Here is a 19790-nt window from a genome sequence, read left to right as displayed (position 1 = left end):
TTCTGTAAAATAATAATGTTCCAACAAACACATGTAAACAATACACAGTGTGCATCTAAGATAAATGTCAAAGCTTGAGTTGCTGACAGTTAACACGAACTAGAAGCAAAACTCATGCTTGATAAGTACTTTCAATCCCTTGTTTGACAAGGCATACACAATTGTTAGTTGGTGTCAAGAATAAATGATTGTACTTTGCAGTATCCTAAGGTCAATTTATTTGCTTGCCTAATTGAAACCTTTCAAAGTATTTTGTAGTTTCTTAAATAACCCGTATAATACTTCCTGATTCCATTCCAGGCCACTTAAACTACTACAGATAGTTTTTAAATTTCAACTGAAACTCTATGTTCTGTTCATTTTACTTAATTGTAATGATAACATTTCACAACATGGAAAAATGCACTCAAAGTGCAAACAATACTGCACAGTTCAACTCCCAACTATCAAGTTACCATCTGTCCATAATGACATTTTGCATATGTCGTGACAATATTTGTATTTTAAGTACATGAAATGGCCAACTCCAGAACAAAAGTAGAAAATACACCAGATACAACTTGAATACTTGAATTCATGTCCCCAAAATATACTCAATTTCTAAGTGCCAACATTAATAATAAGGGCACAAAAGCAACTCCTCTAGCCTACATAACCTAGTGGACCCATTCAATCAAGAATTGTCAGAAGAGACATACCTGGGTCATAATTTTCAGGCTTAATCAGAGTTCCCCTGGAAAAAGCTCATCTTGTAACAAAAGTACCATCTTTTCGGTCTCAAATCTGATAAGAATCCAGCAGAAATTTTAGGCATGATCAGGATTCCACCATGATACATGTTCCTAACATGGTGGAATGATGCCCGTAGGGATTTTTCCCATGAATTGACCCAGATATTGAAATTTTGATCAAAGTTCCGGATTGATGGAAACTCTGACTTCCTGTCTCACTGGAATATGGCAAAGAGAGGGAAGTTTGCTACAAGAATAGCAGCTCCATATTAACATTCTATTCTAATAAAATGAGAATCTTTATTATAGAATTGGAGTAGATACTATCATAAGGGTGTGGGATTCTTACTCTCTATAGGGTGTCCTGCATAACCAATATTTTAGAATGTACATTTTCACCGAGAGAGGAGAGGACACAGTGACACACACTCTTGTATAGAACTTACAGAACATTAGCAGCTGAGAATTGTTAATGATATTCATATAATATCGGAGATCCTCGTTAGATGGGTCAAGTAGATTGCTATTAGATATTAAGATAGAAATCTCCTGTCTCCCTGTGGAGTAAGAAATGCAAAAACGAATGCCCGTTCATTTAAAGTAGATAAGGTCCCCATTAGATTATATATCTAAATTAAGCAATATGTACAATTTTCAAAAGCATCAAACATCATGTTTATCAAATATGCCACCAGCACTACATGATTCAAGTTCCCAAATGCACAAGTCCAGGACTGGGACTCAACACTATGTATCCAAACAGGGGACCACTGATGTGATACCTGCTATAACTCAAACCAGGTCATTCTAAGACCTACATCACTCAATGCCTACCAGAGACCTTATAAAACTGGAACAATGTCCAGAAATAATTGGTGCATTGCAACTAGCCTAGTCTATCCAACATATTGAAACTGCAGCAGAAGATTCCTCGTGTTCATGTTACTATTTCACGGACAAGCCAATCAAGACTAGGATAAGCAAAGTACAAAATGAGAAAGGATGGCAAGGCAAATAGAATAGTTATCAGACAGTACAGAGCCAGAATTGCAGCACTCGCAGGTATTACATATAAGACAATCAAAAGGAATATAATGACTAGAGGAAATTTTGCTGTCATCTGCACAAAGATAATCAATGACTTACGGAATGAGGCATGCAGCATATTTGCATTCATATAATTGCGAACCACATCCATTATACCATTTGACCTTCGAGATGGATGCTCCACATGTGCACAAGGTCTGTGATTAGCTGACAAGATAGATGCACTTCCAGAATCCAGAACTCCCTGATCCCCTCCAATGGATCCATGAAGCCTTCTTTCATCATTCATACTTTCTACCATCCAAAGTAAAAAGAAGTTCTTTCGTGGAAACTTAAGGCATCCTTTCCAAACCAACCTAAAGGATAAGAGTTGGCACCATGGGCAAGAAATGAACAGAGGCAGCTGAACAGGTAGTGTAGGAAATTTCACAGTTGCCCATTGAAGGCCAAGAACACAGTTTTTGCAGAGAGTGTGACCACACCACAAGACATATGGTACATTCTCTACAATATTGAATGACTCCCAGCATATAGGACACTCCAATCTTTCCTCTGCACTTTTCCTGGAAGAAGCTTCATCATCTGAGCATACAGAAGTTTCTCTGCCCTTAAACCCCATTGTTCCAGATATAGCATTTGATGCAAAGCTCCACATGATTGGATGCTCTGGATCTTCTGAAAGGATTCAACCCTTGTGAAATAATGGCATAATGATCTTCCTCGAAAAAGAGAATATGATCAAATCACCATGTCAGGACTTCCAACTTGAGCAACAATAGGCTGCTGATCACCCAGATTAAATCCCAAATGGGGGTAACCATTAGGTCAATTGAAATTTGCTTAGATAAGCATTGTCGCACCTGCACCTTAAACAAAGGATATCTTAAAAAACTACGAAGATAGATATTTAAGCATTTGACAAAAAGAATGATGTTCCAAGAGTCACACCTGCAGGTTAAACAAAGGATATCTTTAAAAACTACAAAGATAGAAATTTAAGCATTTGACAAAAAGAATGATGTTCCAATAGTCACTGAAATGGCAGCATTGCTAGTGACTTATTCAGCAAATGGCAAACAGCACTTGCATCCTGCAAAGGTGAAAGTGAATACTGTGCACACATAAAGAAATATGTTGAATATAAACCTAATAAATACTCTGCATTTAGATCCCCATAGATGATGTAGCTTCTCATATGCCCATTACTTCTGTCCAAAGAGCATTAAATAGGAAGTTTGGCTTAGAATGAGAACCTTGAAAAAGGTATAATATCTATTATTAGCTTTAGTCCCTTCTATCTTGACCTTTTAATCCTTGAACTGCTGAGGCGTTTAATTAAGCAGCAACCATAGTTAATTCACTACCTGCACATCAGACACGAAAGCATATCCTATTTAGGTCGCATACATGAGAATCACAGGAATGGCAGGGAAACTTCAAGCACAATCCCTTCAAAATTCAATGACTTACATTCATGACACTGGACTCATCCACTCACCACGCCAGCATTTGCACTTTCATTCTTAGCCCAGCATCATTACAGTGCTAGCGTTTCTAAAGTAATTCTGTCTATATCATGTGAATTATTATATCATCTAATTATTTTAACTTTCCCTTGATTTCTCATAGATCCTGATTGTGAAGGCATATATCAACAGTGGATCAGATTTTGGAATGTTTCTTCCATATACAAATAATAGACAACCATTCGACCCTCTTACTATAGGGCAGAAAGGGGGTCAATCCAGCCAACTACGCATCACTTCTAAAGAGAAGTGTCTTAAAACGGAGAATGATACTGAATACCGCTTCCAAGATTAACGTTCAAACTGGAGATTATGCTACACACACACATAGCTTTATTAAAATTTTCAAATTTTATGTTTTTTTGAGTAAACTGGTTTATTGGCTGGTTATGGATTAGTTGCTGCTCAGTCCTGGTCTGACCCTAGGCCAGTTCAGGTTTTTTAAACTTGAGCAGTCTTATAGCATGATTGCTAATTTGAGTGTGTGTGTGTACCATAGTTTTAAAACTTGGACTCAGAATTTGACTTGGCCACCTATCAACTTGAATTTCGACTTGGACTTAGATTAACTCGGACTCAATGACAAAATATGTGAAGTTTGCTCATCTATATACCATGTAAGGGTGAATATATCAAAAAGACCAACAAAATACATACCAAGTGCAATACATATCAGCAACAAAATACATAATCAATGAAGCTCTAAATGGCTCTAAAATCCAAAAACCATGTTACAAGCTACTAGGCCAATGGTCGACTACAAATCACTAATCAATATGATCACTCATTAAACTCATCACCACTACTAGAAATGGGATCCTCAATAGGAGCTGCAAAATCATCATCTGGCTCAGAGTCTTCAGACTCCTCAAGGACATCTACAATCTCGGTAGTAGTAAAAGGCCTAGCACGAGTTGGCTGAGCTGCATGAATAGTGCTTGCATGTACCATGCTTGGTACTTCGCTTCCTTCAACTCCTAATCTAACTACTAGATTTGCATTGTGGTCAACAACCCCGACCCTTTCCCGCCACCCCACCCACACCAACACCAAAATTCCATGGTATCAATATCCAATCAGCATCAAACTATGATCGCTGAGTCTCCTCTACCCATTCTAAAGTTGAATCAATATCATCCAACACAATGGGACTTGTATCAAGTCTTATAATATGCAATTGTTGCTAGACCACTACTAAAAAACTCAGCGCTGTTGCTGAGCTTAGAAAGCTCACATATGCTCACAAAAGCTCACAATGAGAGGTGTGAGGCAAATAAGAGGGGGAGGGTTCTCTCTATAGAAAAGTGTTAGTGTTTAAGGAGGGATTTTACCCTTATTAATTAAAACAACCTTAAAACCCTCTGATAACGTGTTAGTGGGTATGTGAGTTACTTGACCAATTCATGACACGGTCAACCAGTTCGACATGGTTTGTACCAACTTGTTACCAAATGTTAGTTTTGTAGCATCGGATGTGTTCTAACCTTGAAATTTGGTGGAGAGGCTAGAATACATGAGATCTCCAAAACCCAAAAATCGTTTCTGGAAATTCCTCCTAAAAATGACTTGATTAAATTATTAACCAGTGTTTAAATACTTCCTAAGTCTAAACTTAGGGAATATGGTTAATTAATCAAAATTAATTAAGTCAGTGCGAGAATCATCTACAAACTCACACGGATCAATCCAGAGATGATCCTAGCCATCGATTATGTTTTAATCTTGGTCGTTGGTGCTCCAACAATGGATTATAAGAGGAAGTTGATGTGGTGATGGAGAACACACCAGTGCAGATACTCAATTGCCCAGGCAGTTCAATTTTCTCAGTAGCAGCAGCTCAGCAAAGAAGATAGAGCCAGAGGGTGAGTAGCAGGTGGAAGAGGAGGGCAGCAATATTCTGGGAGGAAGATTTCTAGTCCCCGGAAGAGTCAAAGGAAGGCCCAAATTTGCAGAGGGCCAGTGTAAGCTCCGCACAGAGGGTGACACAGGGAGCTCAGCGCAGAGGCTATGGAGGCAATTTTGGAGGCTGAAAATAGTTGTGGGGTGTGAGAAAATTTTCACGATATTTTTTTTCCAGTATTTTCCTCAAATTAGATTTACTAGTTGAGCATCTAAATAATTGTACTTAGAATTGTTGTTGAAGATTAATAATAAAACCCTCATCTGTTGCACCGGTTTTCCCAAATTGGGTTTTTCCGGGGACAATTGTCCAAAAATAACTTTGTTAAAATTCTTATGTGTGTGCTAGAATTTATCAGTTTCCAGTATTTTATTTCCCGCAATATTTTTATGGTGAAAATTGCAATTATGATTTTATTCGTTGTTGTCGTAACAAATAAACTGCATAATTAAATTTTCAATTAGAAGAATAATTTCCAGTAGTTGCAATAAGATTCCGTATTGGAATTTTCACATGGTATCAGAGCACAGTTGATTAGCCGAAGAGCTCAGAGGCGTAGAGAGAAGGAATTTCGCTGCTCATCATGGGCAGCAGACCCAAATTCCCAAGGGTAGTGGAGTCTTTTTGCCAGGACACCAAATTGTTTGAGAAAGACCGATTTTTCTAAGAGGGACAAAAAAAAATTATTCTTCCAGAGCAAGTGATTCCAGAGGCAGAGGGAGCAGCTCAAATTTTCTTGTTGAGCAGATCTCTAGCTGGACACAGAGGGTTTTTGCAGCAGTTCACTAGAGCAGAGACAACGTCAGGGTGGAAAAGAGGAATAACACACTATAAATTCTTCAGCATAGCCATGGACAGAAGTAACATTCAGGAGACTTCAGATTTGTCTTCCAAATTGGAAGACAAATTTGCTTGGTTTGCAGGATCAGCTTCACAAGGAGTCTAGTATATAGGCAATGGAGCATCAGCTGACATGACAGGGGTTAGAGAATGTTTCTCTAGCTACAAAGAGGAGCAGATGGACTTCCAAATCACTATGGGAAACAGAACGAAATGTACTCCAGTAGGGAGAGGTACCATAGGTTTTTAGGAGTCAGGAGCAAGCATCAGCGCTACAGATGTATTGCATGTGCCAGGATTGGGTATGAACCTGATTTCAGTAGCCCAGGTACAGGATAAGGGGTATGATATTCACTTCGTAGGGAAGAAAATGCATGTCAAACACCCGACCTGGAAAAGGGTAAGACAGATTGGAGTTCGAAGTAACAGATTGTACCACTTACAAATCAATTCTCCAATGACACTAATAGGTAGCGACAATAGCAGTGGGAAGGAGCACAATGAGTTATGGCATAAGAGAATGGGACATCTACACCATGGAGCACTCATGATGCTCAGAGAAACGGTTCCAGAACTTGGCACGGAACACGATGATGTGTGCATAGGATGCATACTTGAAAAGCATGCTAAGGCAGCATTTCCAAGAAGTCACAGTAGCGCTGATGGCATGTTAGGACTCATACATTCTAATATTTGCAGCCCGATGTCCACTAGAGCTCTCAGCGGTACCAAATATTTCGTCACCTTTATTGATGACCATTCTAGAATGGGGTCTTTAATCGTTTCAGAGAGTTTAAAGCTCTGGTGGAGAATGCTACAGGGAAGAAGATCAAGGTGCTTCGCTCAGATAATGGTGGAGAATATATTGACAAGGACTTCACAGATTTCTGTGCGAAGTAAAAAAATAGACAACTCCATATAATCCACAACAGAATGGTGTAGCGGAGAGGAAACACAAAACCATTGTTGGAGCTGCGAAGGCTATGTTATATGACTAGGATCTACCCAGATTTCTATGGGCAGAAGCATGTAACACGATAGTATATATTCAGAACATGACTCTTCATAGAGCATTGGGGAAGAAAACGCCAGAAGGAGTCTTCATAGGGAAGAAGCCAGAAGTTAGCCACTTCAGAATTTTTGGCAGCATTGCTTATTGCCACGTGCTAGATGATAAACGGACCAAACTGGATCAGACTGCAGAGAAAGGGTTCTTCATTGGGTACAGCGAAACCTCAAAGGCATACAGAATCTACATTCCTAGTAATAGGAAGATTGTAGTAAGGTGAGACATGAAGTTCATGGAGGATCGAGCTTTCAGGAGATCTCGTGAGATGCCTGCAAGTGATCAGAATCAGTCAGCAGAAGCTCCTTTGGTCCAACAATAGGGGCAGCCAATGGGACAGGCAAGAGGACAGTCACAAGGATCAAGTACTGTGACCAGTACCAGTATTTCCTCAGGTGCAGGAAATCTGAGGAGTTCTCAGCTAATGGAGCAGCAGAGACAGGATGAGGAGGAGCTGGCAGAACCGCCCACGACTAGTGGTAGAGCCAACATAGAGGTTCGTCAGACATTAAGAGACGCAGAAGAGTTTACTAGAATTCCTAGGACAAGCAAATGACCGCGCAAACAACCTTACAGGTACCAAGCATTTTTGGCTCAGGTTGCAAAACCATCCAGCTTTCAGGAGGCCGCACAGCATCAGATGTGGTTAGATGCCATGATAGAAGAGTATAGCTCTATCATGACAAATGATGTTTGGGAGGTAGTGCCAAGGTCGGAAGACAGATCAGTTGTAGGTTCTAGATGGATCTATAAGATCAAATATGTGGCAGACAACAGTGTGGAAAAGTACAAGGCTAGGTTCGTAGAAAAGGGGTATGCACAAAAAGAAGAGATAGATTATGAGGAGACCTTTGCCCCAGTTGCCAGATACACATCTATCCAGTCAGTTATATCTCTAGCAGCTCAGATGGGATGGAAAATTCACCAAATGGACGTCAAGACAACCTTCTTGAATAGGGTGATAAAGGAAAAAGTGTACATAGAACAGCCAAAGGGCTTTGAGACTCATGAGAGGCACACTTATGTGTGCAGATTGAAGAAAGCTCTATAAGGACTCAAGCAGGCTCCCAGGGCATGGTATGGTAGGATTGATAGCTACTTGCAGCAAATGGAATTCGTCAAGAGTGACACAAATCCCAACCTTTACGATTTGATGATAGAAGGTGAACCACTCATTTTAGTTTTGTATGTGGATGATCTCTTTTTTACAGGATCATCAAGGCTCATAGAGGATTGCAAGAGGAACCTGGCAGCAAAATTTGACATGAAGGATTTGGGGTTGATGCATTATTTCCTAGGATTGGAAGTGTGGTAGAAGGATGGGGAGATCTTCCTTGGGCAAGGAAGATACGCTACATATATTTTGAAGAGGTTCAAAATGCAGGATTGCAGATCCATGTCTACGTCCAGGATTACCAACTGGAGAGGATAGATGCATCAGATGACAAGGATGTCAACCCCACCTTGTATAGATAGCTTATTGGGTCTCTCATGTATTTGGTCAACACTAGGCCAAATATTTGCTTCGTAGTCAATACCCTTAGTCAGTTCATGGTAGAGCCGAAGAGGGTACATTGGGTAGCAGCAAGGCATATTCTGAGGTATGTTTGCGACACAATCGAGTATGGGTTGAGATATACTCGAGGGGATGACGTCAGACTTGTGGGTACACAGATGCAGATTGGGCAGGCAGTTCAGTGGACAGGAAAAGTACCTCCGGGTATTGCTTCAGTGTTGGATCAGGGATGGTTTCTTGGTGTAGCAGGAAGCAAAAGTCAATAGCACTGAGCTTTGTAGAAGCAGAGTATATGGCAGCCAACACAACTACGTGCAAAGCTATATGGCTTCGGAAGTTGCTAGTAAGCTTGTTCATGTAGAGGATGGAGACGACTAGTGTCTATTGTGATAATCAGAGTTGCATAAAGTTCTCTGAAAATCCAATGTTTCATGACATGTCGAAGCACATCGATATTCGGTGTCACTTAGTAAGAGATTGTGTACAACATGGAGCAATCTAGCTACAGTATGTTCCCATAGAAGAGATGGTTGCAGATATACTCACAAAAGCTCTAAGGTGAGCTAAGTTCATCTATTTTAGAGAAAATATGGGTATGGTGGATAACCCGTTTCAGTAGCAAGGACAAGCTATTTTGGATGCTTTTCAGATGCAGATGTTGCAATTGTAGCAGCAACAGATGAGAGGGAGTTGCAGTGCAGACGCAGTGTTGGCAACAATTCAAAAGGGTCAACAACAGCACAGATGCAGCATATATCAAAGTTGCGCAGTGGTTGGTGGGCAGTATGGCCAGACATTAGCAGCGTGACAGGAGATGACACAGAGACAGGGTGTTGTTACTAGGCGTGCAGTTGCACTAGAACACATTTCTCGCTAAGAGGGAGTGTTAATTTTTGTAGCATCAGATGTGTTCTAGCCTTGAAGTTTGGTGGAGAGGCCAGAATACATGATATCTCCAAAACCCAAAAATCGTTTCTGGAAATTCTGCCTAGAAATGACTAATTAGATTATTACCAATTTTTAAATATTTCCTAAGTCTAAACTTAGGGAATATGGTTAATTAATCAGAATCAATTAAGTCAAACCAAGAATCATCTACAAATTCACATTGATCCATCCAAGATGATCCTAGCGATCGATTATGTTTTAATCTTTGTCGTTGGTTCACCAACAACGGATTATAAGAGGAAGTCGATGTGGCGATGGAGAACACACCAGTGCAGATACTCATTAGCCAAGCTGTTTGATTTTCTCAGTAGCAGCAATTCATTAGAGAAGATAGAGCTAGAGGGTGAGTAGCAAGTGGAAGAGGAGGGCAACAACATTCTGGGAGGAAGATTTCCAGTCCTCGAAAGAGGCAAAGGAAGGAAGGTCGAAATTTGCAGAGGGCCAGCGTAAGCTCTGCGCAGAGGGTGGCGCAGGGAGCTCAACGCAGAGGCTAGGGATGCAATTTTAGAGGAAGAAAATCACTGTGGGGTGAGAGAAAATTTTCACGATATTTTTTTTGCCAGTATTTTCCTCAGATTAGATTACCAGTTGGGCATCTAAATAATTGTACTCAAAATTGTTGTTGAAGATTAATAAAAAAAACCTCATCTGCTGCACCGGTTTTCCCAAATTGGGTTTTTCCGGGGACAATTGTCTAAAAATAACTGTTTTAAAATTCTTATGTGTGTGCTAGAATTTCTCAGTTTCCAATATTTTATTTTTCGCAGTATTTTTATGGTGAAAATTGCAATTGTGATTTTTTTCATTGTTTGTCATAGCAAATAAACTACATAATTAAATTTTCAGTTAGAAGAATAATTTGCAGTAGTTGCAATAGGATTCCGTATTGGAATTTTCACACCAAACTGGTTCACCAATCTAGATTGTTCACTGGGTTGATCTTAGGCACTATCCGCTTGACTTGTTTGACCGGTTCAAAGTTGGACCAAACCAGTTTTTAAAACCATGATATATACATACATATTGAGGCTCTAAAGCTTGCAGATGAGATGCAGTCTGCCAATGTGGATACCAAATCAACTCCCACTTCACCTCGATTCCACTTTCTTCACCACAGGCTGACAAACCCCAAATGCTAGCAATTAACCAATGAGAAAGGTGTTAGGCAAATACAAGGGGCATATCAATATAATAGTAAATAAGGATTGTTGGGAGAAGGGGCATTTTTTTCTTTATTTTTCCACCTTTTTTTCATTTCAGGCGCACTTCAATTTTGACATCATAGGAGTGTTCATGGGTTTATGATCCATCATTTGGAACCTTTTCAAGATCTCAACTATCTATTTTCCCTGCCCAAGGAAAACTTCACCTATATGCTGCCATGCCACTACACCTAAGAGATAGTGCATCATTCCACTGTCCTTAATGTCAAATTCTTGTGCTAACTCAGCCTTGCGCCTTGCAATGAGATTCTCTAAACTCCCATAAGTATAAAATCATCTACATACAAGCCCAAAACAAGTAGATCAAATCTATCAAATAAATAATAAAATTTGGGATCTATAGCAGTTTTGGTGAAACCCGAACCTAACAAGTACGCATCAATTATAGGGTACCATGCATGGGGTGACTACTTCAGCTCCTAAAGAGATTTCTTCAATCTGCACAAATAGGCATCTCTATTGAAAAATATAGCTTGAGCAGGAGCTTCTTAAACAAGTCAAGTGTTAACATGTGAGAAGTAGTTCAAGTCAACTTCTAGTGAACACTTGGTAAAAGTGGAAAATAATAGCATTTTGTAATTTCGCTTAATTAAATAAAAGTGGAAGTCAAATTTTCTATATTCTTCTAGTCTTAGAAATCTAAATGAAATACTTTAGACAAACTAGAATATTAGAAAATATATATATATATATAATATTTAATTATAATATTCCATTTATAATATTGAAATTTAATATTTATTTATTACACAACAGTTATTTTATAACTAAGTTTAATTTTAACAATTTAAAATATCAAAACTAAATATTTATTTATTACATAACAAATTACCTAACGGCTATTCCCCAATGACTATTTCCAACAGCAAACTCTGGGCAGTGATGCATCCTTGCTATTTATTCCCTCAAATCTATTGATTTCTCACCTTATCCTGAGGATGAACAACATTAGTTGGTTCCAAACGTCGACCAAATCCTAACGATGTGATTAATCAGAAAGACTGATATCACCATTATGGATCACAAAAGTCTTAGATCTAGAATTAGATTTGTTCTAATCTAACCATATACACATTGTTGAGATAAGATGGTTGCTAGGATTAAAGATATTAGTTGCTAAGATACAGAAAATTAAGAGCATAAATAGAAACAAGATGGAAGAAGTTAAAAAATGCATGAGAACACTTGAGAGAGGCATAGACCAAGAGAAGAAGGAGAGTGCATTTTGTTGAATTCTATAGTTATGGTCAGTTTTAAAAACTAATATTTTAGCTCTTGAAGTATATAATGAAAATGTAAGACATGTCCTTCATATCATTTTATTGATTAGCCCTTGAAATGATTAATATAAGGCATGTTCTTCATGTCAGTTTCAAAAGGAAATTTTGAATTTTTGGCTCCAAACTTGTCAAGTCGGCCCTCCTTCAAGTCAAGTCAGCCCCAGTGAAAAGACACCCATTCAAGCCAACCAACACACTATATATAAGGCACTCGACCTCCTCCATAAGACACAATTCGAACACACTCATAACAAAAACAAAGTTTATTGTGGGCATCCAAGCTAAGGAAAAGAAGAAGAACGAAGACATCTCAGGCATCTTTTCTATCTTTCATTGACTTCGCACGTGTGAGTTTCTAGGCATATTTTGTGCAGCAGGGCCGAAATTCTGGGCAAAATATTATTTCTAGGCAATTTCTAGCAAGCCGAATTTCAACCTGGACAGATCAGGGAAGGTCGCGTTTCTTGGGTAGAAGATTGACTTGACAAGAGGGTCGTTTGACCAAAGCATTGTTGGTCAATTTGACCATCATAGTTGACTAGCAGAGTTAGGTGTATCTCTTGTTGAATTGAATAATTTCTCTACAGAAAAGGTTGTTGGGTTTCTCCCCCAAGTGGGTTTTCCTAGGATAAATCTTGTGTTGTCTTTGTGCATTGTGATCTCCGCTGTCCTTATGCATCTATGCCTGAATTTCTAAAGTGTAATTGCTTAATGATAAACTAGAAGTACTAAAAGAATATCCACATCATTAGAAATAATTATTAATTTTCATAAATTAGTGCTTGTATCTATTGCACTTGAAAAATCATCATGGTATTAGAGCTTTGGTGAAGGAAAGGAAACATTGAGATCACTCTTAAAAAGCTTTGAATCATTCAGATCACTCTTGAAGAGACCTACATCTAGAATATGATTACTTATCTATAGCCATGGGTTCCTTTATGAAGCTAGAGAACAAATTGGAAGGAGCTACAAATTTCAGAGTTTGGAAAACAAGGATTGACCTCATCCTTGCAAAGAATGTTGTCTTGGATATTATGAAGGGTAAGGTTACTAAGACTTCTGGATGATGAAGGGAAAGCAAAGTATGAGAAGGACGAAAACACAACCAAAAGTATTATTGTAAAAACATTTGATTCCATATGTTGCAAAAGTTGACACTTCAAAGAAGATGTATGATGCCCTGGTTGAATTATACACCATCAACAACATTGGTCAAGCAATGAGTTTGAAGAATGAGCTTTGTGATGTTAAAATGTCAAGAAATGATATTGTGGCCTCATATTTCATGAGGATCTCTCAACTAAGAGATCAACTTCAAGCAATTGATGAAATCATTTCTGATAAAGAACTTGTGACTACAGCAATTAATGGTTTGCCCGACTCATGGGATTTGTTTTCATCTAGTATTTGTGGCAAGAAGGAGATTCCAAGTTTTGAAGAACTATGGATCTCATGTACTCAAGAAGAATATAGACTTATATCAAAAGGAAAGATTCAGAGATTTGAAGAAGGTGACTCTCAAGCATTTGCAACACGATCCAAGAAGGCTAGAGGAAGAAAGAAGTTTGGCTTCCAAAGAAGAAATGAAGGTAGAAGACCTACTTCCTCGAGGGAAGAATAATATGTCGAAGGTTCAACACTAACATTGTTACAAATTTGGTTATTATAGAAGCCATTGTTCTGAAAGATCGAATAACAGAAAAAGAAAGGGAAAACATCATTCTACCACAACAAACATTGATGAACATCCAAAGAAATCTAAGAATGAAGATTCAAGTGACAAAGATTTCTTCTATTTTTCTACTCTTACAGGTTCTGTTGCAGATAGCGATGACTTATGGTTGGTAGATAGTGGTGCCTTAAGACACATGACATGAGATTGTGAGAATCTCACAAGTCTAATGTAAAAGAGATTATCTCAAAAGGTAGAGCTTGGAGATAACAATAATTATGCAATCAAAGGCATTGGGACAACATCCATTGAGTTGGAATCAAGTGAAAACGTTCATCTTAGAAACATATTATATGTACCAGGTTTGAAAAAGAATTTGGTTTATATTTCATGTTTGGAAGATAAAGGATCTAGAGTAGCATTTGTTGATGGACAAGTCCTTGTATGGCCCAAGGGCTCAAGTATAGACTCTACTAGAGTAATTAGAGTTCGTGAAGGAAGGTTATATAGACTCTTGAAACAACCAACTCAAGCATTAGTGCATAATGATATCAATCCATGTGAATTATGGCATGGAATATATGCTCACCTTCACTATAGAGCCTTGCTAGCTTTAAATCAAACGGTTTTAGGTGTTCCATAATTGCAAATGGAGCATAAAAGAGTATGTAAAGGTTGTGCACCTGGGAAAAATGTCAAGAAGTCAGTAGTGAAAGTAGGTCCAATGAAATTTTGGATCTAGTTCATTCTGATGTATGCGGTCTAATGGCAGTGAAATCTCTTGGAGGCTCTTTGTACTATGTAACTTTTATTGGCAGTGAAATCTCTTGGAGGCTCTTTGTACTATGTAACTTTTATTGATGACTTCTCTCGCAAGACATGGATTTACTTCATGAAAACCAAGGATGAAATCTTCAACAAGTTCCAAGAATTCAAGGTTGAAGTATAAAACTTGACAAGAAAGAAAATCAAGATTCTAAGATCAAATAATGGAGGAGAATGTTGAGAAATCTATAGGGCAATAGTTAGGATGATTTATCTTATCCTGATAACTGCTTGTGATATCTTTTTACTTTTTCTTACTTATTAGTTTTTTCTCTTATTCTTATGTTTGTTCTTATCATCAAACAACTACCAAAACAAGAAGAACAATAGTACACAAGAACACATGATATAAGTTGCAAACCAGGGCCAAAACTTCTCCGCCTAAGAGGAAAACCTGAAAATCTCCTCTTCTTATAAATCCTTCAATTGACAAATTCCAAGACCTCTAGACCAAGACTAATCCCCTTCCAAGATCAAATCCGACCTTCCTAATGATGTGCTTCCTCTGTCCAAGTCAAACCCAGTAAATCTCTTCCAGCAGCACAACTTTGACCCCTGCAGCTGCCACTGCATCCACACATGCGAGCGAAATTTACCCTTCCAAGGCCTCCCAGCAACTTCGCTTGCCTTGCATCCTTGTCTAAGGCTGGTAGGTGACCTATTAGGCTCCTCTTCCTATAGCTTGAGAATTTCGACCTTCAAACAGTAAACCCTAGCCTTCCTTCTTCGCACGTGTGAGAGACAAGTAGCCTAAAAACCTTCTTCCTTCGTCCTTCTCCTTCTTCACTAGCCTTCATGTGTGTCTCCTTCGCTTAGATGATGAGAAGTGAATGTGTGTCCAAAGGAGGTCGAGTTCCCTCCTTTATATAGGCTTCTAAGGTGGACGTGGCTCCTCAAAATAGGTCGACTTCTTAGCTGCCAGGCTAACTTGGTCTTGGAGGGTATTCTGACACTTTTAATCACAAAAATAATTCTTTTTACAAGTTACAATGTGTCCGATGGGGTCTTCAACATATGACAATGACTCTTTCATTTTGCAATATACAAGAATCAAAAGTACATTTCATATTTATGAAGACCGAACCTAGTTACACATTTTTCAACACTCTCTCTTAACCAGGGAGGTATTCATAAATGGTGCATGGTCATTCTCAATCTGAAGAGATCTCATAAGAGTCAGATTGGTAAACCATCTGTTTAGCATCATACTAACCAGAATTGTCACAAAGCAAGGCCTTGACTAACAACTCTATCTCTCCACAAGATCAGAGCACAATGTTGGCAAGACCAATGATTTATAGACACCATCATCATTGTCTCTTAAGGCACATACCCCACCCGGGTGTTCACAAAGTATGTTCTTCCAGGACTATTCTTATCTTGGATAGCTAGTCCTCAAAGAATATCGGTCCTCTACGACTACTCTTATCTTGGATGCCCTACCTCATCCTCAAAGAGTATCGGATGCCAGATGCTTACCCAATCCTCCATTCTTTCTTCTCAAGTGAAGACAAGAATGATGTGCCTATCTCTCCCTCTCAACTAGGGAGGATATATCAACCAGACCAAGCTTGTCTCTCAAATACACAAGCTTCTTATTAGGAAGAGATTTTGTCAATATATCAACTACTTGCTCATCGGTGGAGATATACTGTAGCTACAACACACCATCCTGCACCAGCTTTCAAATGTAGTGATACTTGTTATTTATATGCTTTGTCTTTCCATGAAACACTGGGTCTTTAGACAACCTTATACAACTGGTGTTATCATAATGTATCACTATAGGGTCCATTGGTCCTTCAAACAAGTTGGACAACAACTTCCTCAACCAAACAACTTCTCTGCTTACTTCATAGGCTGCAATATATTCAACCTCAACACTACTCAAAGCAACCGATTCTTGCTTTATGCTCATCCATGAGACCATGGAGGATCCCAAACTAAAACATCCTCCAGTAGTGCTTCTTCCATCCTACTCACTACCTCCCCAGCCGGAATCTGTATATCCAATCAAGTGGACATCATTCCCCTTATTATATTTCAGGCAATAGTGGATTATTCCTTGCAAATATCTCAGTATATGTTTGGATGTTATCCAATGATCATGCTTCGGCTCAGCTTGGAACTGATTGAGAACATTCACTACAAAACATATGTCTGGATGAGTATTCATTGAGTACATCAGTGAGCCAATCAATTGTCTATACCTGGTCGGATCCACAGGGCTTGATTCAAAAACTTCTTAGCCTCTTCAATTTTGTGATCATGGGGGTAGTCATAGGTTTGCAATCCATCATATCAAACCTCTTCAGCATCTTGATCACATACTTTCCCTGACCTAGATAGATCTCATCAAGTCACTACCAAACTTCCAATCCCAAATAGTAGTGCATTAGCGCTAGGTCATTCATGTCGAATTTTGCTGCTAGTTGTTTTTTGCACCCTTGGATTCGACCTTCCACACTTGTCAAGAGAAGATCATCCACATATAGAAAAGTGATTACAGACTCATCCTTCACAGCCTTGATATAGAGATTTGGATTAACAAAACTCTTTGTGAAGCCCAATCTCTATAGGTATGCATCCATCCTTTGCATACCTTGCCCTTGGTGCTTGCTTAAGCCCATATAATGCCTTCTTCAACCTGCAAACATAAGCCTCTCTATCTTTGACTTCAAATCCCAAGGGTTGTTCTATATAGACTTCTTCATCAACTATGCCATTCATGAATGCAGTCTTGACATCCATTTGATGAATATTTCGTCCCATCAATGCTACCAAAGAGACCAATGAATGTACTGTTGTATACCTTGTTGTGGGACCAAATATCTCTTCATAATTGATGCCTTCTTGTTGAGAGAAGCCCTTAGCCACAAATCTTGACTTATATTTATCAATGGTTCCATCTACAACATGTTTAATCTTGTAGAGCCATTTGGAAGTCACCATAGATTTGTCTTCGGGCCTAGGTACGATCTCCCAAACCTAATTTTTCATTATCAATTGATAGTCTTTATTCATGGCATCTTTCCATTCTTGATGTTTGATAGCCTCTTCAAAAGTGGATGGCTCTGCTTCTATTAGCTTCGTCATTTATGCTGCATACCCAAAATATATTTTGGGCTTCTTGCTTTCCCTAAATGTGCCTTTGGCTGCTCCATGTCCCTCTGCATCTAAAAGAGTAGATTTCAACTAATTAGGTCTCTTTCTAGTTTTGGGTATGACCACAAGTTGCACGAGTTCACTGGGATCTTCATCTTCATGATTTGGTTCTTCTTCCTCCCTAGTGCCTTCCTCTTCAAATATAGGAAGTTCATCATTAGAGAACATTGGGAGATCCTTTTATTTCTAAAATGCAATACTTTCATCAAATATTACATCTCGACTAACTTCTAATCGATGTCCTTCCTTTATGTAGGTCCTATGGACTTTAGAAGTATTACTGTAGTCGACAAATGTTCCCTTCATGCCTGAAGGATCCAATTTCTTTCTCTTATCCTTCCGTATATGAATATAGACAGGAAAACCAAAAATTTGGAGATGGTCCACGCTTGGTTTCCTCCCAGTGAATCCTTCTTCGGGAGTCATATTATCCAGTGACCTATGGGGACTTAGATTTTGAATGTATACAACAGTCTTTGTTGCTTCACCCCACAAAAAATTTGGCAAATCTTGATCACGTAACAAAGCTTTTATACTTTCTTCAATGGATCGATTCTTTCGTTCTGCAACTCCATTTTGTTCAATATTTTATGGGACTATCAACTCCCTCTTAATCCCAGAATCCTTACAGAAGGCTATCCTTTGAAGTATATTCTCCTCCATTATCGAACCTTAATATCTTTATCCTCCTTTCTATAAGGTTCTCTACTTCAACTTTGAATTCTTGAAATTTGACGAATATTTCATCCTTGGATTTCATCAAATAAACCCAAGTTTTCCTTGAATGGTCATCAATGAATGTTACATAATATAGATGACCTCCAAGAGACTTTGGAGACATAGGACCACAAACATCGGAATGAATGAGATCCAAAATTTCTTTTGACCTTGAAGCACTACTTCCAAATGGTCTCTTGGTATTTTTACCTAATGCACATCCCTTGCATACTCCATGATCTTCCTTGAGTTCGGGGATGCCATTCACAATTGAATTTAGAGTTGGTAAGACCTTGTAGTGAAGGTGACCAAACCTTCTATGCCAAAGTTCACAAGGGCTAACTTCAATGTGAACCAAAGCTTGAGCAAGAGGAGTTAGCAATATGTATTGTCTTCCTTCATGAATTTCAATCATCTTTGCATTTTCGATAGTTGAGTGTTTATCCCATATTACAACCTTTCCATCTATGAAAGCAATTCTATCTCCCTTATCTTCTAGACATGAAATGGAAAGTAGATTCTTATGCAAACCTAGAACAAATAAGATGTTGTTGAGATGAATATTTCCTCCATTCTCCAACTCTAGCGAGGTTGATCCAATTCCTCTCACAAGATAGCTCTTCTTGTCACCAAGCTCAACGGAGTAAGAAGATTTTCCTCTTGATAATGTCTTTAGTTGCTTGTGCTCACCAGTCATATGTCTTGATGCTCCACTGTCGATCACCCAAATATTCTCATCTTCAAATGTGCCAGTAAGTGTTGAGAATAGTCCTTCGTCCTTTGTAGATGTCTTGGTCATATCCTTCTTGAGAGAAAATAGGAGATCCCATAACTCTTTGATGCCCTTCTTGAGATGACTTGCCACCATTGTACACTTCTTCAAGAACTTCTTCAATGTAGTAGAGATCTTCATCATGCCCTTAGCTAACCTTAGCTCTGATACCATGTTGAGAAATCTATAGGGCAATAGTTAGGATGATTTCTCTTATCCTGAAAACTGCTTGTAATATCTTTTTACTTTTTCTTACTTATTAGCTTCTTCTATTATTATTATGTTTGTTTTTATCATCAAACAACTACCAAAACAAGAAGAACAATAGTACACAAGAACACAGGATAAAGGCTGCAAGCCAGAGCCAAAACCTCTCCACCTAAGAGGAAAACCCGTAAATCTCTTATATTCTTATAGATCCTTCAATTGACGAATTCCAAGACCTCTAGACCAAGACTAATACCCTTTCAAGACCAAATCCAACCTTCCTAATGATGTGCTTCCTCTGTCCAAGTCAAACCCAGTCAAATCTCTTCTAGAAACACAACTTCGACCCCCA

At 38.7% G+C, this 19790-nt stretch overlaps 1 protein-coding gene across 3 annotated transcripts in view; it reads right to left on the bottom strand.

Annotated features, from left to right (window-relative positions):
• Nucleotides 1–1377: 1377 nt before the first annotated feature.
• Nucleotides 1378–19790, bottom strand: part of LOC149224889 (uncharacterized) — a 45603-nt gene continuing 27190 nt past the window's right edge. For 2 of the 3 annotated variants that reach the window (XM_089386322.1, XM_089386321.1), the window contains 2 exons: nucleotides 3032–3142; nucleotides 1378–2638 (listed from right to left, as the gene is read on the bottom strand). In XM_089386322.1, the coding sequence (XP_089242448.1) occupies nucleotides 1669–2433 (765 nt within the window). In that variant the 5' untranslated portion in view covers nucleotides 2434–2638; nucleotides 3032–3142 and the 3' untranslated portion in view covers nucleotides 1378–1668. The remainder of the gene's footprint in view (nucleotides 2639–3031; nucleotides 3143–19790) is intronic. The other variant, XM_089386323.1, reaches the window with a different exon arrangement.

The sequence above is a fragment of the Pinus tabuliformis genome, chromosome Q (assembly GCF_031772625.1).
Source record: "Pinus tabuliformis cultivar Carrire ecotype Pingquan chromosome Q, CPIR1, whole genome shotgun sequence".
Lineage (NCBI taxonomy): Eukaryota > Viridiplantae > Streptophyta > Pinopsida > Pinales > Pinaceae > Pinus > Pinus tabuliformis.
Note: the sequence above shows the minus strand (reverse complement) of the source record. Positions and strands in the feature narration are given on the sequence as shown.